The sequence below is a fragment of the Phyllopteryx taeniolatus genome, chromosome 5 (assembly GCF_024500385.1).
Source record: "Phyllopteryx taeniolatus isolate TA_2022b chromosome 5, UOR_Ptae_1.2, whole genome shotgun sequence".
NCBI classification, from domain to species: Eukaryota; Metazoa; Chordata; class Actinopteri; order Syngnathiformes; family Syngnathidae; genus Phyllopteryx; species Phyllopteryx taeniolatus.
The window spans coordinates 23280264-23302212 of record NC_084506.1 but is presented as its reverse complement, the minus strand read 5'-3'; the positions used below and the strand labels follow the sequence as shown (position 1 = coordinate 23302212).

At 41.9% G+C, this 21949-nt stretch overlaps 1 protein-coding gene across 11 annotated transcripts in view; it reads left to right on the top strand.

Moving 5' to 3' along the window:
* Positions 1–17: 17 nt before the first annotated feature.
* The window catches only part of LOC133478172 (centrosomal protein of 290 kDa-like), a 57948-nt gene continuing 36016 nt past the window's right edge, over positions 18–21949 (top strand). For 3 of the 11 annotated variants that reach the window (XM_061773901.1, XM_061773898.1, XM_061773902.1), the window contains exons 1-25: positions 18–2946; positions 3246–3323; positions 3405–3535; positions 3853–5009; positions 5650–5707; positions 5786–5832; positions 6804–6858; positions 6930–7003; positions 7107–7219; positions 7482–7559; positions 10982–11039; positions 11120–11166; positions 11248–11382; positions 12667–12720; positions 13839–13985; positions 14055–14237; positions 14293–14382; positions 15393–15515; positions 15608–15731; positions 16853–17037; positions 17183–17345; positions 17421–17521; positions 17941–18007; positions 21466–21575; positions 21656–21731. In XM_061773901.1, the coding sequence (XP_061629885.1) occupies positions 7115–7219; positions 7482–7559; positions 10982–11039; positions 11120–11166; positions 11248–11382; positions 12667–12720; positions 13839–13985; positions 14055–14237; positions 14293–14382; positions 15393–15515; positions 15608–15731; positions 16853–17037; positions 17183–17345; positions 17421–17521; positions 17941–18007; positions 21466–21575; positions 21656–21731 (1846 nt within the window). In that variant the 5' untranslated portion in view covers positions 18–2946; positions 3246–3323; positions 3405–3535; ... (4 more) ...; positions 6930–7003; positions 7107–7114. Of the gene's footprint in view, positions 2947–3245; positions 3324–3404; positions 3536–3852; positions 5010–5649; positions 5708–5785; positions 5833–6803; positions 6859–6929; positions 7004–7088; positions 7220–7481; positions 7560–9903; positions 10404–10981; positions 11040–11119; positions 11167–11247; positions 11383–12666; positions 12721–13838; positions 13986–14054; positions 14238–14292; positions 14383–15392; positions 15516–15607; positions 15732–16852; positions 17038–17182; positions 17346–17420; positions 17522–17940; positions 18008–21465; positions 21576–21655; positions 21732–21949 lie in introns of those variants that run through there. The other 8 variants (XM_061773895.1, XM_061773893.1, XM_061773894.1 and 5 more) reach the window with 8 other exon arrangements.

The window sequence follows — 21949 nt, the reverse complement described above, 5'->3', positions numbered from 1 at the left end:
TATATATATATATATATATGTATGTATGTATGTATGTATATATATATATATATATTCAAAGATAGTATGTCAGAATTTTTTTTTAATTAAAAAAAAATATTTTTTTTTACTTAGCTGCCAAATGGAACTAAATATTTACTTTTGTGGTTATGCAGTATTTCCACAAACAGTGGCCCGATAAAAATGTGGCGCTCACGACATTGTCAAATCAGTCACGTAGCTCCACTGGAACATGAATGCACACAAAATTGTGGAGCGACCAAATCGAAGAGCCTATTACGCAAATTATCCTTGAAACAACATCTTTGCATCCTGTTAAGAAGCAAGTCATGTAGCTTCACTGAACACAGACATTGTGAAGCGACCACGACTGAGTCTACTGGAATGCTAATTGATGCTAAAGATAGGAAATCTTTGCTTAACACAATCTCATCTTTAATATTGCAGATAGGACAGAATAAATTTATCACGTAACTGGAACATAAACAGGGACGTACACGAAATTGTGGAGCGACTGCACGTCAGAATCTACAGGAACAATAATCATCTCAGCTAAATGTGGGATGGATCATTTTTAATTATTGGGCTGCGCAAATGAGTCAGCTTGCTCGCTGGAATGTAAACATGGACGCATACAACTTTGTGGAGTCTACTGGAACACTAATTGTCAAAAAAGATGCCGTAGCTGTAGAATGAAAGATTCGGGTGAGACTGGGCTGAATTTGCGACGCACACAAAGCTGTGGCGTCACCCCATCACTCCCCTAAAATGTTGACCACTGCTAAAGACTGTATATACGCAGCACAAGATTACCGGTATATTTAATATTGCAAACTTTGAGTAGCTCCCCAAAGAGCCATGAACGAACACATTGTGCAGCGACCGCCTACTGTCGATTGGAGCCACTACTTTCTTTTCTTACTATTCTCTGTTTTGTGCTTAATTACAAAGTTTCAACTGTGAGAAAAGAGATACCAGACATTCCACCATGGCCAAACCTGCCAACAAACATGAACTCCTTGGTGGAGGCAATAGTCTTAGTATTTGGCTTCAAAAAGACACAACCTTGGTTTTTGTTGACAATTTTTTTTTATTCCAGTTCATGGATGGTGTTTACCCTGTTGAAGTCTATAACTATTGCATACAACGTAAACAACAGCTTCTCTTGGTGTTATTCTCTGGTTGTTGCGGGCCCCAAACTAAACATGACGTATTCCCTCCTTGCTGTACTTCTCTCTGGATATCATTTCTAACACTCTGCGAACAGACAAGTTCACTCTGCAGATACATTTCAACTCTCTTTGCCAGATTTGGAGCTGTCGTAAAAAAACGTTCTCTCTTTTCAACTTGGAACAGCTTCCTTGAGGGTGCCTAGAAAACGATGTTTGCTGATTATTTAATGTGCGGAAGTCGCTAACTTGACACACAGGCTATATTAAACTGCACCACATTGGTTTGAAAAGTAGGAAAATTATGATAACTTTTTGAATACTGTATTGTACCTTAAAGTGTAATACAATAAACAATAGTGAAAACCCGTGAGTAATTGATGCCTCCCCCAAAATTTATTTTTGACTGTTTTAATAATTTTAAGTCCTAAATGTACCCTCAACTTTGATCCAAAAACACTGTAATATTATTTCCAACTCCTATTACAACATTACCCAAATGGTTTACAGATTATTTGATTTGGGGAAAAATGCACCAGAAGTGAGAGGACGCTGGCATGTATTTAGCAACTTGTAAAAATACAATTTACAGTGGTACCTTTTACCCCAACTTTTGTGAGTCACAAGCCGTAGCTTTGTCGTATTTTGTTGCTTTGAAATGCCAGCAAAAATTGGAGGTACGAGACTGCCAATAGCCATCTGGATCTTTCTTTGCATCCTCTTAAGAAGTTTTGATTTTGATTGCTCCAGCACCAACCCCGCAAGAAGCCAGGTCTACCTGTTGGACCGCTACTGAATCTTCTATCATGCTGCTGTTCGATGTCAAGCCGGCCAACGCTAACTAGCTACTGAAGAAAAATTTCTCAACCAAATCTTGATAGGTTCTGCATAAAAAAAAATAATTGAGTAGGTAATTACGTTCACAAATAGTGAAGCATGAATAGGCAGGGTTTGACGAAAGCTACACACAATTTAAAAAGTACATATGGTTCATTGAGTAATATTGTGTCAATATTACATGGATGTATATATTGACCAAAACACAAATAAAACATTGAGATTTGTTTGTGACGAGTCTGATCACTTTAGCTTGATGTTATCTTCTAGGCAACGTAAAAGGTACATAACTTGCTAAATAGTACAGATAATGAGCTATAATGGCTTTGAATGCACAACACCGCTCTAAATAGTTGCTTTAAAACACATCGAGATGGTAATTCCTTTAAATTGAGATTAAAAATGTGTAATGTTTAAAGCTTTTGTTAGTTAATTTCGTCAGTTTTGGTGGCTAGCTTTAAGCAGCGTGCTACTGCATTAAAAAAAAAAAAAGAATTGCGGTGCTGTCACTGTCTGTGATTGGCTCATTTAATTGAACAGACCAATCCGTGCACAGGTTAGTGGTGGGCCAGCGAGTCTTCACATCCACAGATCTTTGATAAGGACCGCCAGTGTATTTACACGATGGGACTAATAATAAAGGTTATCTTATGTTGTTTTCGATGCCTTACAAGTGGGTTATTTGTATTACTAACGATTATATGTTAGTACAGATAAAAATGGTTCTAATTTTTCAAGAATTTAATGACAAACGTAAAATGAACCAAAATATTAAATGTATTAGCTTGGTAGCTATGGTATGTCAAAGCTAAACAAGGAGCGCCAACACATAACATGGCGCCGCAGAACCACCGTCTGTGATTGGCTTGGAAAATGGCACTGGTCAATCTGCATATTTTCTAAACCGAACACATGTGCTTGTTCACGTTTGTGAGCTCAGGTAAGTTTTCCTCTCCGAGGACTTTCACTGTAATTGACTACAAGTTTTTTTGTTTTGTTTGTTTTTTAAATAAACCATAATACTAACAGTTCGCCTTAAATTGAGACATTTTGTTATAAGTCTTGAGGAATTTATTCACACGTCTGTGGCTGAATTTAGGTTTTCACCTATTATTGTTTTAAAGGTTTAATGCACAACTTCTCGTGAGTGCCTGTCTGATTACTATTTAAATATAATGTAAGCACAAACACATACACTTGATGTTAGAGTGACCATCTGTTATTTTCTTATCATTTCAGGGGAAGGACATCCATTTTTACCAGCTAACATCGCCTGCATAATGTCATAAAGACAAAGCCAGAAGAATACAAGTGCTCGTAATGTTTTTTTATGTTTTAGTGTTTGTTATTAATCAAAGTTAAAAGCAGCATTTGTGTTCATTTGTTCCCTTTTATTAGTGGTTTTGGACATTCTAGGGCTCAGGATGCCTGCTGCTGTCGAGTGGGACGATGTGAAGAAGCTGGACCCGGCGAACCTCCACGAACGTTACAAGGATGAACTGGACAGCGTCATCGACCTTCTCACGTCGGTAACCATGCACAGACCCGTATTGGTGTCACGTAGCGAATTTCCAAAATGGCATGTGTTTGCTATTATTTTAAGCTGTGTGCTGCTGTGAGCTTTTTTCTTTTTCTTTTTTTTAAGATAAATAGTACTGGCTTGCTGATTTTTGGCTGTGCAACTTGCTTAGGTCAACATTACCTGCACATTACCTTCTACATATTCTTTGACATGGCTGCTGGCATTAAAAGTCATTTGCATGTTTAAGTGAAATATTTATGTTATCTCACTGGAAGGAGTAAACATGACTCCCAAGTTTTCCTTATGTGTTTGTGCGTGTTGCAGACAGAAGAGTGGGAGGTGGAGCGCCGAGCTCGGAGGACGTCATCCACATACTGCGAGTGTTTCAGGCCCTGCTCAAGGTCTTCCACCTTATCTGCTCTTATCTGACACGTGTACACGTCATTCACACTTCATTTGAATTCTGGATTTCCTTTTCGACAATATTTGCCTGGCCTTGCTGTCTCACCTCAAAAAGACAGGAAAAAGTGTTTAAGAGGTGTGATAGAATAAGTGAAAAGCCATGATATAGAGACCATATGATTTTTTAAAAATAGTTATAACCATCCATCCATTTTCTGAGGTTCTTCTCCTCACTAGGGTCGCGGGCGTGCTGGAGCCTACCCCAGCTGTCATCGGGCAGGAAGCGGGGTACACCCTGAACTGGTTGCCAGCCAATCGCAGGGCACATACAAACAAACAACCATTCGCACTCACAGTCACACCTATGGGCAATTTAGAGTCTCCAATCAATGCATGTTTTTGGGATGTGGGAGGAAACCGGAGTGCCCGGAGAAAACCCACGCAGGCACGGGGAGAACATGCAAACTCCACACAGGCGGGACCGGGGATTGGACCCAGGTCCTTAGAACTGTGAGGCAGATGTGCTAACCAGTCGTTCACCGTGCCGCCAATAGTTATAATCCTCTCACACATTTAAAACACATTTAAACATATTAAAACTTGCTTGAACTTGTTGAAACACAGTTTTTAAACACATCGTAAACTTATTTTTGATGTTGTTTTTGCGACTTCTGGCTTGACCCATCAGGGGTCGCCACAGTGATTCAATTGCATGATTTGTTTGGCCCAGTTTGTTCGGGAGACTGGCTGGAAATGGAACTTTCACCATCTGCATTAAAGGCAGTAGCATATAGCGGTACACAACCAGTGCATATCGTAAATGCATTTGAACATACAACAAATTGCAAGCATAAAATGTATAGAAAATACATACCGTATTGTAGTGTCTTTGTACATGCATGTGCCTTTAAGAGGCTGGCCCTGGTGCTGAGTCGGCGTGTGAGTGTCTGGGCGTTAACTGTGGCCAACAGCAGTTCCCTCATGTTTGTGTGTTTTTCCTGTTCTCCTGGCATCTAAAAAACTGCTAAAAAGCGCATCAGCGACTGTGGCTCTCCTTTCCCACATCCAAGGACATTACTGTAAGTATAATGTGAAAACACATAACGAGTCAGTTTTTTTCCCAATATTTAAGTGCAGTGCTAATGTTCAAACTGCATAATGTTACACTGACTTAAACTTTGTGTGTGTGTGTGTGTGTGTGTGTGTGTGTGTGTGTGTCTGCGTGTGTGTGCGCGCCTGTATGTTACATCCATTACTGTATGTTTTACTTTTCATGTATTACACTTTTTTTAAAATATAGTTCATTTGAATTTAACTTTTTGTTACAGTACATTTGCATTTCATCTTTAAGATACATTTGTTTTTAAACATTTATTTAGGTGTAAATTTGATTCACTTTTACATGCAATCTATTCTAATTAAATCATTAAGTACAGTTTTTTTATTTTCCTTTTTTTACACACAGTGTTCATGTTCAAACTGGATAATGTTACATAATGTTATGTTGCTTAGAATATTAAATATAATAAATATAATTTTTAGAACTAAAACCTTTCTGATGAATAAAGTATTTTAATATTGGCCATTACGGTGGTATTTAATACAGTAAGTATTTTTTGAGATGGTACATGGAGTAAAAATATTTTTTTAAAGTTGTTGTTGTGTTTGTTTTAAATAATGTATAATTACGGCCTTGTTGTCTTCTTCCTGTCTCCTCAGATGAAGAATCAAGAAGCAACTTTGGCCGAACAGTTAGTTGATGAACAAGAGAAAACTGGTTTGTTACCATGTTAAGTTTTTTTTTCTAAATACAATACCATGCTGACATTGTTTCTTATGACTTTGTATTCTGCAGAAAAGACGCTTCTTGTCAAAGTGTCCAGACTGGAAGAAGAACGAACGGTGAGTCTAATGAAGATGGTCATATCTAGTAGATGTACTGTATATCATTCGTATGTTGGCGCTCTGCACTGCACGTGTTAGTATGCCGGCACGGGCCCAGAGAACCACATTTTGTTATAAGTCTTGAGGAATTTAATCACACATCTGTGGCTGAATTTAGCTTATCAGCTATTATTGTTTTGAAGGTTTAATGCACAACTTCTCGTGAGTGCCTGTGTGATTACTATTTAAATATAATGTAAGCACAAACACATACACTTGATGTTAGAGTGACCATCTGTTATTGGCTCTGTAAATGGAGCTGACCATTCAGTGATCAGATTCTTCGAAACTGCAACAGCCTTGGGACCGCTTATAATTGTTTTCCTTTCTGTGGACATTACAGTTGCTCCATTACAAGTCAGTTACTGTTTTAATCAATAATTCAAATTACAATACACCCAAACATTTTAAAATTATTCTGAAAAATGTAAAGGACATTACTCTAACATCCGTAATAGCTCATCAGCTGTAATATCTTTGAATGTATGGTGCACAAAACCCACACTAAATAACGTACGTAAAAGTAACCTAGTGTGAGTTCCCCTGAGACTAATTCATACCGTTAACAATATCGTGTAATACTAACGATATTTGGTGTGCAGGGACCTCTGATAAAATGTTTTTTTCCCGTATTGGTGATCCATTATAAATGGGTATTGTTTTATATAATATTTATTAAAATACAGTGGTACCTTGATCTACAAGTTATATTCGCTGCATGAGCTAGTTCGTTACTATAATTACTCATATATCAAATACATTTCCCCATTGAAATGAATAACAAAAATTCCAGCACCTCCCCAAAACAAAAAAAACAAAAACAAAATTGTTTCGTCACTTGCTTTTAACAATTAAAAACTTGTAAGTTTGGGCACTCATAAGTCAAGGTACAACATACCTAAAACTGAGACATTTTCTTATCATTTCAGGGGAAGGACATACATTTTTACCAGCTAACATCTTGCTTTTAACAATTAAAAACTTGTAAGTTTGGGCACTCATAAGTCAAGGTACCACTGTATACCTAAAACTGAGACATTTTCTTATCATTTCAGGGGAAGGACATCCATTTTTACCAGCTAACATCGCCTCCGTGATGTCATAAAGACAAAGCCAGAAGAATACAAGCGTCAGTAATGTTTTTTTATGTTTTAGTGTTTGTTATTAATCCAAGGTAAAAGCAGCATTTGTGTTCATTTGTTCCCTTTTATTAGTGGTTTTGGACATTCTAGGGCTCAGGATGCCTGCTGCTGTCGAGTGGGACGATGTGAAGAAGCTGGACCCGGCGAACCTCCACGAACGTTACAAGGATGAACTGGACAGCGTCATCGACCTTCTCACGTCGGTAACCATGCACAGACTCGTGTTGGTGTCACGTGAATTTCCAAAATGGCATGTGTTTGCTATTATTTTAAGCTGTGTGCTGCTGTGAGCTTTTATCTTTTTTTTTTTTTTTTTGCACGATAAATAGTACTGGCTTGCTGAATTTTGGCTGCGCAACTTGCTTAGGTCAACATTACCTGCACATTATCGTCTACATATTTTTTGACATGGCTGCTGGCATTAAAAGTCATTTGTCTGTGTTTGTGCGTGCGTGCGTGTTGCAGACAGAAGAGTGGGACGTGGAGCGCCGAGCTCGGGAGGACGTCATCCACATACTGCGAGTGTTTCAGGCCCTGCTCAAGGTCTTCTACCTTATCTGCTCTTATCTGTCACGTGTACACGTCATTCACACTTCATTTGAATTCTGGATTTCCTTTTCGACAATATTTGCCTGGCCTTGCTGTCTCACCTCAAAAAGACAGGAAATAAGTGAAAATCCATCATATAGAGAGACCATATGATTTTTAAAAAAATAGTTATAACCCTGTCACACACTTAAAACACATCTAAACATATTAAAACTTGCTTGAACTTGTCACCTCTCTGGCAGGGAAGGAGCCCGAGCTGGTGTGTGAGGGCGAGAAGTTCCAACGAGATATAGTCGGACACACCTCCACGCACAGCTTGGGCTCTGGTACCAGTCCTCTCAAAAGGGGTTGGACTCTCTTCCATTCTGGAGTTGCCCACGGTGAGAGGCGCCGTGCAGGTGTGGGTATACTTTTTGCTCCCCGGCTTGGCGCCTGTACGTTGGGGTTCACCCCGGTGGACGAGAGTGTAGCCTCCCTCTGCCTTCGGGTGGGGGGACGGGTCCTGACTGTTGTTTGTGCCTATGCACCAAACAGCAGTTCAGAGTACGCACCCTTTTTGGAGTCCTTGGAGGGAGTGCTGGAGAGCGCTCCCGCTGGGGACTCCATCGTTCTGCTGGGGGACTTCAATGCTCACGTGGGCAATGACAGTGAGACCTGGAAGGGCGTGATTGGGAGGAACAGCATAAGGGTGTCCACACGTGCACTTGGCACCAGGACACCCTCGGTCGCAGTTCGATGATCGACTTTGTGGTCGTGTCATCGGACTTGCGGCCGCATGTCTTGGACACTCGGGTAAAGAGAGGGGCGGAGCTGTCAACTGATCACCACCTAGTGGTGAGTTTGTTCCGATGGTGGGGGAAGATGCCGGTTCGACGTGGCAGGCCAAAACGTATTGTGAGGGTCTGCTGGGAACGTCTGGCGGAATCCCCTGTCAGAGGGAGTTTCAACTCCCACCTCCGACAGAACTTTGCTCATGTTCCGGGGGAGGCGGGGGACATCAAGTCCGAGTGGACCATGTTCCGCGGCACCATTGCTGAGGCGGCCGACTGGAGCTGTGGCCGTAAGGTGGTTGGTGCCTGTCGTGGCGGCAATCGGTGAGGGATGCCGTCAAGCTGAAGAAGGAGTCCTATCGGGCCTTTTTGGCCTGGAGGACTCCTGAGGCAGCTGATGGGTACCGGCTGGCCAAGCGGAATGCCGCTTTGGTGGTCACTGAAGCAAAAACTTGGGCATGGGAGGAGTTCGGTGAGGCCATGGAGAAAGACTTCCGGGCGGCTTCGAGGAAATTCTGGTCCACCATCCGGCGTCTCAGGAGGGGGAAGCAGTGCACCATCAACACTATGTATAGTGGGGACTGCATCCTTCAGCCTCCCTGGTAAGGTCTGTTCGGTCCCTGTACGACCGGAGTCAGAGTTTAGTCCGCATATCCGGCAGTAAGTCGGACTCTTTTGTCACCGATTCTGTTCATAACTTTTATGGACAGAATTTCTAGGCGCAGCCGAGGCGTAGAGGGGGTCCGGTTTGGTGGCCTCAGTATTGCATCTCTGCTTTTTCAGATGATGTGGTTCTGTTGGCTTCATCAAGCCATGACGTCCAACTCTCACTGGAGCAGTTCGCAGCTGAGTGTGAAGCGGCTGGGATGAGAATCAGCACCTCCAAATCTGAGACCATGGTCCTCAGTCGGAAAATGGTGGCGTGCCCTCTCCAGGTCTGGGGATGAGATCCTGCCCCAAGTGGAGGAGTTCAAGTATCTTGGGGTCTTGTTCACGAGTGAGGGAAGAATGGAACGGGAGATCGACAGGCGGATCGGTGCAGCGTCTGCAGTGATGCAGACTTTGTATCGATCCGTTGTGGTAAAGAAGTAGCGAAGCCGAAAGGCGAAGCTCTTGATTTACCGGTCAATCTACATTCCTATGGTCGTGAAAGAACAAGATCCCTTATACAAGCGGCCGAAATTAGTTTCCTCCGCAGGGTGTCCGGGCTCTCCCTTAGAGATAGGGTGAGAAACTCGATCATCTGGGAGGATCTCAGAGTAGAGCCGCTGCTCCTTCACATCGAGAGGAGCCAGATGAGGTGCCTGAGGCATCTGATTCGGTTGCCTCCCGGACGCCTCCCTGGTGAGGTTTTCCGGGCACGTCCCACCGGGAGGAGACCCCGGGGACGACCCAGGACATGCTGGAGAGACTACATCCTTCGGCTGGCCTGGAAACGCCTCGGGATCCCACCGGAAGAGATGGATGAAGTGGTTGGGGCGAGGGAAGTCTGGGCGTCCTTGCTAAAGCTACTGCCCCCGCGACCCGACCTCGGATAAGCGGTAGAAAATGGATGGATGGATAAACGTCTCACACACTTCAAACACAAAACTTGCTTGAACTTGTTAAAACACAGTTTTTAAATGCATCGTAAACTTATTTTTGATGTTGTTTTTGCGACTTCTGGCTTGACCCATCAGGGGTCGCCACAGTGAGTCAATTGCATGATTTGTTTGGCCCAGTTTGTTCGGGAGACTGGCTGGAAATTGAACTTTCACCATCTGCATTAAAGGCAGTAGCATATAGCGCTACACAACCAGTGCACATCGTAAATGCATTTGAACATACAACAAATTGCAAGCATAAAATGTATAGAAAATACATACCGTACTGTAGTGTCTGTGTACATGCATGTGCCTTTAAGAGGCTGGCCCTGGTGCTGAGTCGGCGTGTGAGTGTCTGGGCGTTAACTGTGGCCAACAGCAGTTCCCGCATATTTGTGTTTTTCCTGTTCTCCTGGCATCTAAAAAACTGCTAAAAAGCGCATCAGCGACTGTGGCTCTCCTTTCCCACATCCAAGGACATTACTGTAAGTATAATGTGAAAACACATAACGAGTCAGTTTTTTCCCCAATATTTAAGTGCAGTGCTAATGTTCAAACTGCATAATGTTACACTGACTTAAACTTTGTGTGTGTGTGTGTGTGTGTGTGCGTGTATGTTAAATCCATCACAGTATGTTTTACTTTTCATGTATTACACTTTTTTTAAAATACAGTTCATTTGAATTTAACTTTTTGTTACAGTACATTTTCATTTAATCTTTAAGAACCATTTGTTTTTAAACATTTATTTAGATGTAAATTGTATTTACTTTTACATGCAACCTATTTTAATTAAATCATTTAGTACAGTTTTTTTATTTTCCTTTTTTTACGTACAGTGTTCATGTTCAAACTGGATAATATTAAATATAATGAATATATTTTTTGGGACTAAAACCTTTCTAATGAATACATTTTTTTAATATTAGCCATTACGGTGGTACTTAATACAGTATTTTTTGAGGTGGTACATGGAGTAAAAATATATTTTTTAAAGTTGTTGTTGTGTTTGTTTTAAATAATGTATAATTACGGCCTTGTTGTCTTCTTCCTGTCTCCTCAGATGAAGAATCAAGAAGCGACTTTGGCCGAACAGTTAGTTGATGAACAAGAGAAAAATGGTTTGTTACCATGTTGAGTGTTTTTTTCTAAATACAATACCATACTGACATTGTTTCTTATGACTGTCTGTATTCTGCAGAAAAGACGCTTCTTGTCAAAGTGTCCAGACTGGAAGAAGAACTAACGGTGAGTCTTATGAAGATGGTCATATCTAGTAGATGTACTGTATATCATTCATATGTTGGCGCTCTATACTGCACGTGTTAGTATGCCGGCACGGGCCCAGAGAACCGTTTTCTGAGGAACGAGATCCGGCAGTTGAAGGGCCAGCTGGTGCGCAAGGAGGAGATGGTCAACCAGCTGAAGAAGGAAATGAAAAGAGAGAAGAAGAACACGGAGAAGGTATGCACACCTTGTTAGATATTATTATATTTATAGGTTTTGTTTGAATAAAACGTAAAGATATTGTTTGAGTAAAATTGTTTTATCTACTGACAACATAACTAAAATTTCAACTGAAAAAAATTGTCATTTAGAGTATTTATTTACAGAAAATAAAAAATGGTGACGATAACAAAAAAAATAAAAAATGTTCTTTAGGGCTGTCACTATCAAATATTTTTAGAATTGATTCTCCCATGGCGGCACGGTGGCCGACTGGTTAGAGCGTCAGCCTCACAGTTCTGAGGACCCGGGTTCATTCAGTCGCCTGTTCCCCGCCTGTGTGGAGTTTGCATGTTTTCCCCGTGCCTGCGTGGGTTTTCTCCGGGCACTCCGGTTTCCTCCCACATCCCAAAAACATGCATTAATTGGAGACTCTAAATTGCCCGTAGGTGTGAATGTGAGTGCGGATGGTTGTTTGTTTGTATGTGCCCTGGGATTGGCTGGCAACCAGTTCAGGGTGTACCCCGCCTCCTGCCCGATGACAGCTGGGATAGGCTCCAGCACGCTTGCGACCCTAGTGAGGAGAAGCGGTTCAGAAAATGGATGGATGGATGATTCTCCCATTGATTATAGATCGAATAATCAAATTATAGTCACATAATAATCGAATAATAATCACCTAATGACCACCAGCTATTCCTAAAAAACAACAACTTTTTTGTCAAAATGCTAAATGCTAAAAGGTTAGCAATCGCAATTAGCATTAGCACACTAGCAATTACCATTTTATGTCAAAAAAAGCTAACTACCATTCAGCTCACTCATACTTATATGTACATTACACATCTAACAGTGTCTTAAAAATCACTTACAGATGCTGCTTTGTTGTTTTGGGCAGAGTTTATCATTGGCCCAACACTATGTCCATCTGCAATACATTTTCTTGTGAAACATGGGTTCTGGCAGCGCAAACATAATTCCAGGCGAAACTTTTTTTGGGGGGTGGGGGTCCTGGCCGAGCTTCAAGGCAGAAATTTTGTGACGACCTCTTTTTGAATTCGACTTAGCAAAGTAACTCGATTTATTTATTTTTTTCCCCCAGCTCTAGTGTTTTTGGTCTCTTAATTTTTCCAGAGTTCTAAGGTCCAAAACAATTTGCTCCAGGATGCTGGTTGACCTTTGATTTGTTCCAATTAGTTTTTCCTCATAGGAAACAATGGAAAGAGAAATAATTTGTTTGTCTCCATCATGAAACGTTCGTTTGAATTGAAATGCAATTTTTCCTTTGTGTCTTTTCCCTAGCTGCTTATGCGAGCGGAGGCTGCCGAGGACGACCTGAAGATGTTGAAAAGAGAGGTACTGCATGGCTGAACAATTGAACAATCACACACCCACGTGATCCACCTGGTGGTGCTGAAAAGTATACGCAAACACAAAAAAGTAATTTGGTTGGTGTGTCTATTATAAGGAGACCCACAGACAGGAAGGCTATGTTGGGAATTATTCACTAATGCCATTTTCAAAGACAAACACCTGGAATGTTTTGAAATTTAGCCTTCAAAGCCAGTTTCACGTGGCTACATGAATTTTGGTGAGCATGTTTATGACGAGTACATCCACAAAACATGTCAAGAAGCCATACCTGAAAATGTACAGGAAGTCTATACTATTTTGATTCAAAGTGGCCATATTAGGTCATTTTGTACAATAATGTAGTTGTGTGGTGCTGTAGTACATGTAATACACTGTCATGGCTAATACACAAGTGTACATTTTGAAGACGATTAAATGTAAAATGTGTTTATTTTGTTTGGTATTTTCAAAATCAAACAGTTGAAATGTTACTACATTAACAATAATTTAAAAAGAACATCCAGGATTCAGTCTTAAAGGGGGCATATTTTGCCAAACCAACATTTTCTAGTATTTGGGTTGTAATATTGTTTCAATGGTGCCTCAGTAAACGTGAAATACGAATTAAAGTCATTGATGCAAGTTACAGACGTTTTTCTGTCGGAAATCAGGTCATTCGAATTTCGCGAGCTTATCTACGTCACTAGCGAAGATCTCCTCCTCCCCTTTCCGCTCCCGAGCCAGTGCTGTCAGCATAACAAACACGTGTTCTCTCACAATTGGGACTTCCAGATAGAGGCAACCAGTCAGAGGAAAGGGGGCGGTCTTAGCCAAATATGTACAAAGCGGATACAAAATTTGGTCAAACAGAAGTAGCTGTCAGATGGGCCTTATCTGGACACTCTTATGACAAAACCAAGGTGTTTTTTTTAAATGTAATTGATACGTTTATACTACGTCCATGTTAGAAAGTGACTCTATGGATGTCTAAATAGTCAAAATATGGCACCTTTATTAACTCTGCTCCAGACATCTTGTATGAGCTTGCATTTGTCGTCTTGTGGCGTCATCGTCGTGTGCCATGATGTAATTTAAAAGTGAAAGTCCCTGTCCCCGGTCAGAACACGCAGCTCCAGCAGGACGTGGACTTTTATCATGGACAGTTGGAGCTTAAGGAATCAGATGTGTCCAAAGAGGAGAACGCCGAGACTCAGAGGAAGCTTCTCTCAGCCAACCACCAGCTTTCCCAGTGCCTGGACGACCTTCAGGTACCCCACTCACCTCCTCTGTACTGCCATCGCGACATTAGTGACCATACTTGTGCTGATTTTTCTTAGCAAGCGGAGGACGAAATCTCACGGTTGAAGGAAGACAACCTCCGCATGCAGAAATGTGTGATGCAGTCGGCAAATGAGATGGAAAATATGAGCGATGAGTACAATCAGATCAAGATGGCCGTCCACCACTGCGACACCGCGACTGACCAGCTGAGGAAAGAGAGAGATCGTGCCGAGCTGCAGGTAAACGCCCTCCACATGTTTTTTCTCATGTTGCTTATATGTGCTTCACATGCAGGTAAGAGAGCTGACGCAGAAGGTAAACGACATGACGGAAGAGGATGACCCCATTATTGCAGCAGTGGACGCTCAAGTGGACCAATGGAAGGTTGGCGGATAACTATTCAGCCCCCGCAACTTGTTACAATTTTATCAACATACAAGTTTGTAGGCATGGCTGCCATGAGTCGATCCACAAAAAATGTTGGGCCATTTTGTTTGGAAGTGACTTTTTTAGGATAATTTTCTCCATTTCCAGGGGTTCTTGAAAAAGAGCTGCTTGCCATTAGTTCTATCGTGCACCTGAGATTTCTTTGAAAATTCAGCTCCCAAATCCACTCTCACCTAGAAACATGAAATTTGGTAGGCATGTCTTATCACGAGTTGACCCACACAAAAGTCACAAGAAGCCATGCCTGAAAAGACACAGGAAGTCTGTCATTTTGGTTAGAAGCGACCATATAAAGATCATTTCCTGGGGTCCTTGAAAAACAAACTTGTCTGTTAGATTTTTACAGATTGCTACCAAATTTGAATGTCATATACTAGACAGATGGGAAACACTAAATTACTACAAATTATTTTACATTATAAATTTCTATTAGTTTTATTATCTTGTGGTTATTTTACGTTATTCCCTGTGGGTGTAGCATGGAGGCAAATTCTGATGAATCACCATTGTTCCAGTTGTGCACCCCTGAATTTTTGGAAAATGCAACCCAAAGCCAAAGTCAGTTTTACAACATGAAATTTGGTAGGCATTTCTATTATGAGTAGTCCTGCAAAATGTCTCAAGAAGCCATGCCTGCAAAGACACAGCCATTTTTATTTGAAGCAGCGATTTTAGGATCATTTTGCCTATTTCCAGAACTTGGAGACTTCTAATAATTGACCCCCACAAAGTCAGAGGAAATCCACTTGCGGTCCCTGCTGGCCGAAATGTGTAATTGCTGTAACTCCGCCCCTTTGTCAAAAACAAGAACCCTGTTGATTTTAAATAACTAAGAAAAAATGTTTAGTTGCTCGACTGGTTGCAAGCGTTTTTGTCCTCGCTGCTAAGCGGATGGGTTCGTCTGCATTGAGGTTGTGGAGTTTTAATGACTCGACGTTCATTCACAGAACGTGCTCTCTGAAAAGGACAAGGAGATTTCAATGTATCAGCAGATGATCCGTGACCTTCAGCAGAAGTTGCGCATGGCCCAGTTGGACATGGACAGAAACAATATTCTTGCCTTGCAGCAGGTTCACTAGACATTGCTTTTACTTAGATGTCCTTTCCTGAACATGTCACTGATGCTAATGAAGACAATTGTTGGCGAACGAATGGTCTGCAGGCTGTGGAGGAGCGAGATGATCAGATCAATACCCTAAGAGAGCAAGTGGAGCATTACACAGGCGAAATGAAGAAGCAGACGCTGCTCATGGAAAGTCTGAAGGTGCCCAAAAAGGAAAGTGGAAGTGAGTAGCCCCAGGTTCTGAACACAACAAAGATAGCTGTGATAAAAAGTGGTTCTGTATGAAAATCCTCAGTCTGCTCGATCGACGTTTCTTGATCCGCATACCACAGTGTGGTTTCTATAGTGGTTGAATTTTGTGACAAACCTTTAAAGAACACATCATGTCTGGAGGAGTGGCACAATTCTAATGCTTTTTGCTCCTTATTGACATAACTGTAGTGTTTTCTTGCTCCCAAGTGACACAATTTGATGTCTTTGGCCCCAAGCGGCACAATTATGTTTTTAGGCTCCGAGTGACACAATTCTAATGCTTTTTGGCTTCAAAAAGGCACACTTCCAAGGTTCCCTACCCAAGTGAGACACTTCCGATGGTCTTTGTTCCTAAGTGACACAATTACAGTGATTTGTGTTCGCAAGTGACTCACTTCCAATGGGTGTAATCCCAAGTAACACAATTCCAATGTTTTTTTTTTTGCTGCCAAGTGACACAATTCTGATGTTTATTGCTTCCAAATTTTGCTATTCCAGTGTTTTTTTTAAGCTCATAGGTGGCACAATTCCAATTTCTGTACTGCTTTTGATGCTAATTTTCATTTTTTTAAGTCATTTTATCCTGTTTAGTTTATTACAAAAATAACAATATTTAAAGGCACTAGGGCTCCACCTAATGATTATTTGAATAATCGATTAATCTGGCCAATATTATTTTTTTATTACTCAATGAATCGGATAAAAAAACATTTTTTGATTTCCATCCCTTTATTAGAAAACAGGACATTATTTCAAAGTGACAGTGTAGAAAATGCACAAACATAAATTTATTATGATTCAGTTTCTGGTTTGGTCCATAAAATCACATAAAATAGGCAAAAGTTTATTTTCCAAAATAAATGCAGCTGTTTGCAAATGTCTTGTTTTGATTAAACACAAAGATAATCAGTCTGCTTTCATGTAGGACTACGGAAAACGGAGACTAGTAACTGTTGAGAGGCTGGAATTCCAAGGGTTTTGACAATTTTAAGTTAAACAAGGTCTCTAAATAATTAATAGAAAAAGTAGTTGTTGATTAGTTTGATAATCGATTAGTTGTTGATTAATCGTTAATTGTTGCACCTCTCATAGGCGCCTTTCTGGACACTCAAGCGCTGGTCCAGGAGAGAAAGATGGAGGAGCTCACATCCAAGTGGGAAGCTGCCGAGATGAGAGCAGTAGAAGCGGAGGAGGCTTTAAAACGAGCCGAAGATCACGCTGAGGAAAAAGACAGAGAGGTCATTGAGGTCTCCAAGCGCCTGACAGAGTATGAGCGTGTAAGTCAACGACAGCACACTAAAGTCATTCATGTGATGCCATTAGCGTTACTGTGTGTTAAATCACTTCCTGACTTCCGTGAAAAGCTACAGACAAAGGTTCTTGGTGATGTCTCATGATAGAGGCTCTTTTTCTTTATTCCAGGGCACTTACGGCCTAGAAGAAGCCATCAGGGAGATCAAGGAGTGTAAAATGCAAATCCGAAGGAGAGAGTTGGAGTTAGAGGCCGTGACCAAAGAGATCAACCAAGCGTACATAACAAACAACCAGCTCACCGAGGAAAATGAAGAATTCCGGGAAAGACTCGGTGATGTTTTTTTTATATCACATTATGACGACAGCAATCGTACAACTTGTCTCACTCGTTTGTTTCTTTTCAAAGGCTATGAACCCAGTCAGGAAGTGGACCTGAGCGAGTTCAGGCGAGCCAAAGGCCTGAAACAACGGCAGTACAAAGCTGAAAATCAAATCCTCACTAAAGAGGTAAAATCAATCCACAGTTTATACCACTATTTTTTTCTGCTATTTATAACCCAGGCGGCAGGTTAGAGCGTCTGCCTCACAGTTCTGAGGAGCGGGGTTCAATCCCCGCCTGTGTGGAGTTTGCATGTTCTCCCCGTGCCTGCGTGGGTTTTCTCCGTGCACTCCGGTTTCCTCCCACATCCCAAAAACATGCATGGTAGGTTAATTGACAACTCTAAATTTCCCGTAGGTGTGAATGTTTGTGCGAATGCTTGTTTGTTTGTATGTGCCCTGCGATTGGCTGGCAACCAGTTCAGGCTGTACCGCGCCTCCTGCCCTATGATAGCTGGGATAGGCTCTGCACGCCTGCGACCCTAGTGAGGAGAAGCGGCTCAGAAAATGGATGGATGGATGGATTTATAAGACAACTTCCTGTTTAGATTGAGCGTCTTGAAGAGGAACGACTGGAGATGAAGCAACAAGTCCGACACCTGGCCAAGCGGACAGGTGACTATACCCTATTTACTTAGAGATGCGAAGTGTGTAATCTACTTAAACCAAATAAATGCCTCCCTCAAATAGATGCGTGCCTTTTCCAAAAATGGTAATCAGTGTAATCTTCTCATTGTATTGATGCTATTGTTCACAGACCTAAGAATTGTGCTTTTTGGGAGCAAAAAGGTAATTTTGGCACTAGACTACAAAATCATCAAAAGTACTAAATCATTAATTGTTGTTATATTAAAACCTAAAAACAATGCAGCCCAATGGGCGGCACAAGCCAGTGCAAACCGGGTAAATGCAGGAAGGGCTTCTGGCTTAAAACTTTGCCAAACAAATATTAGGGTTCATTTTAACAATTCCATACCGGATCGGTCGTGGCACGGGTTAACAACGTCCGCTCCCGGCACTGTTAACCTGCAGGGTGCCGGTGGAAATTCAGCTACTGTGGGTCGAAGACGAAGGAGAGTTGGAAAGCGGGTTATTAGGCAGAAAGAGAAGAGGAAAGCACAGAGCCTAGAATTGAATGTGGGGACTTTGAATGTTGGGACTATGACAGGAAAATCATGGGAGTTGGTGGACATGATGATTAGGAGAAAGGTTGATAAATTGTGCGTCCAGGAGAGCAGGTGGAAAGGCAGTAAGACTAGAAGTTTAGGGGCAGTCTTTAAAATATTTTACCATAGTATAGTTGGGAAGAGAAATGCAGTAGGTGTTATTTTAAAGGAAGAGTTAGCTAAGAATGTCTTGGAGGAGAAAAGAGTATCAGATCGAGTGATGAGGCTGAAGCTTGAAATTGAGGGTGTTATGTATAATGTGATTAGCGGCTATGCCCCACAGGTGGGATGTGACCTGGAGGTGAAAGAGAAATTCTGGAAGGAGCTAGTTGAAGTAGTTCCGATCATCCCAGACAGAGAGAGTTGTGATTGGTGCAGATTGTAATGGACATGTGGGTGAAGGAAACAGGGGTGATGAAGAAGTGATGGTTAAGTACGGCATCCAGGAAAGGAACTTGGAGGGACAGATGGTGGTAGACTTTGCAAAAAGGATGGAAATGGCTGTAGTGAACACTTTCTTCCAGAAGAGGCAGGAACATAGGGTGACCTACAAGAGCGGCGGTAGAAGCACGGAGGTGGATTACATCTTGTGCAGACGATGTAATCTGAAGGAGATTACCGACTGTAAGGTAGTAGCAGGGGAGAGTGTGGCTAGACAGCATAGGATGATGGTGTGTAAAATGACTCTGGTGGTGAGGAGGAAGATTAAGAAGACAAAGGCAGAGCAGAGAACCATGTGGTGGAAGCTGAGAAAGGAAGAGTGTTGTGCGCCTTTTCGGGAAGAGCTGAGACAGGAGGAGCTTCCAGAAGACTGGACCACTACAGCCAAGGTGATCAGAGGTACAGGCAGAAGAGTACTTGGTGTATCTTCTGGCATGAAAGGAGAGAAAGAGACTTGATAGTGAAACCTCACAGTACAGGAAAGAGGTTAGCTAAGAAATGGGACACTGAGAGGACCGAGGAGAGGCAAAAGGAATTGAGATGAGACGTAGGGCTAAGGTAGAGTTGGCAAAGGCCAAACAAGAGGCATATGATGACATGTATGCCAAATTGGACACTAAAGAAGGAGAGAAAATGATCTATACAGGTTGGCCAGACAGAGGGATAGACATGGGAAGGATGTGCAGCAGGTTAGGGTGATTAAGGATAGAGATGGAAATGTGTTGACTGATGCCCGTAGTGTGCTGGACAGATGGAAATATTTTGAGATGATGAATGAAGAATATGAGAGAGAAGGAAGAGTAGAAGAGGCAAGTGTGGTGGACCAGGAAGTGGCAATGATTAGTAAGGGGGAAATAAGAAAGGCATTAAAGAGGATGAAAAATGGAAAGGCTGTTGGTCCTAATCACAGTCCTGTGGAGGTATGGAAGCATCTAGGAGAGTTGGCTGTGGAGTTTTTGACCAGCTTGTTCAACAGACTTCTAGCGGGTGAGAAGATTCCTGAGGAATGGAGAAAAAGTGTGCTGGTGCCCATTTTTAAGAACAAGGGTGATGTGCAGAGCTGTGGGAACTATAGAGGAATAAAGTTGATGAGCCACACAATGACGTTATGGGAAAGTAGTGAAGGCTACTCAGGAAAGAAGTTAGTATTTGCGAGCAACAGTATGGTTTCATGCCTAGAAAGAGTACCATAGATGAATTATTTGCCTTGAGGATGTTGATGGAAAAGTACAGAGAAGGTCAAAAGGAGCTACATTGTGTCTGTCTATCTAGAGAAAGCCTATGACAGAGTACCCAGAGAGGAACTGTGGTACTGCATGCGGAAGTCTGGAGTGGCAGAGAAGTATGTTAGAATAATACAGGACATTTATGAGGGAAGCAGAACAGTGGTGAGGTGTGCTGTAGGTGTGACACAGGAGTTTAAGGTGGCGGTGGGACTGCATCAGGGATCAGCCCTAAGCCCCTTCATGTTTGCAGTGGAGATGGATAGGCTGACAGATGAGGTTAGACTGGAATCCCCGTGGACCATGATGTCTGCAGATGACATTGTGATCTGCAGTGAAAGCAGGGAGCAGCTGGAGGAACAGTTAGAAAGATGGAGGGATACACTGGAAAGAGGAGGAATGAAGATTAGCCAAAGTAAAACAGAATATATGTGCATGAATGAGAGGGGAGGTGGGGGAAGAGTGAGGCTACAAGGAAAAGCGATAGCAAGGGTGGAGGATTTTAAAGACTTGGGGTCAACAGCCCAGAGCAATGGTGAGTGTGGTAAGGAAGTGAAGAAACGGGTCCAAGCAGGTTGGAACGGGTGGAGGAAGGTGTCAGGTGTGTTATGTGACAGAAGAGTCTCTGCTTGGACGAAGGGCAAAGTTTATTAAACAGTGGTGAGGCCAGCCATGATGTACGGAAATGAAAATGTTGAGGTTCGCTCTAGGAGTGAGCAGGTCGGATAACATTAGAAATGATCTCATCAGAGGGACAGCCAAGGTTAGATATTTTGGAGACAAAGTCAGAGAGAGCAGACTTCGATGGTTTGGACACATCCAGAGGAGAAATAGTTAATATATTGGTAGTAGGATGATGAGGATGGAGCTGCCAGGCAAGAGAGCTAGAGGAAGACCAAAGAGAAGGTTGGTGGATGTAGTGAGGGAAGCCATGAGGGCAGTTGGCGTTAGAGAGGAGGATGTAGGAGATAGGCTTACATGGAAAAGGATGACACGCTGCGGAGACCCCTAGCGGGACAAGCAGAAAGGAAAAGAAGAAGATATTAAAACTTAAAAACAAGTATGAGTTGAGTAAATAAAATTTCCTGGAAGGCCATTTTGGTTCAAAGTGGCCAATTTAAGGCCATTTAGACCATTTCCCATGGTCCTTCAGGAAAGAACCGGTGTTCAGGATGTTGGTCCAAATAGTACCAAAGTTTCTGTGCTTTGTGTAGTTTTTCTGTTCAGTCTTGTGTTTCTACAGGGCTGCCACCGTCCGTCTTGGAGGAGGACAACGTCACACAAGGTGTAAAATGGCCACAGACTCCTATTCAAAACACCAATGCGAGCACGAACGAAGAGCTCCAAGCCAAGGTTGGCACTTTTGAAAGAGAAATTCATCTCAAATTTTTCAATAATACAATTTAAAATAAAACACGATCTTCCGTTGTCAGAGTGAACGCACGGAAGAAGCAGTGACGATGCCGAAGAGGGAGGCAGAACTCAACAAGTACCAGTTCCAGTTTAAACGTAATTACAACTGTTATCCTCCATTTTGGTTCCTTTGGTAACCTTTACCAAGCCTTTATTATTATTCCCTTCTCTTCTTATATTATACACCGGAACATTTTAACATTCATAACTGCAATACATTCTTACAGTCAGTTTTGGGAAAGTTCATTTTCTACACGAGCTACTTCAAAGTTCAGTTATTTTTTGTTTTTTCTCAATATGTTGCTGATGGGCTA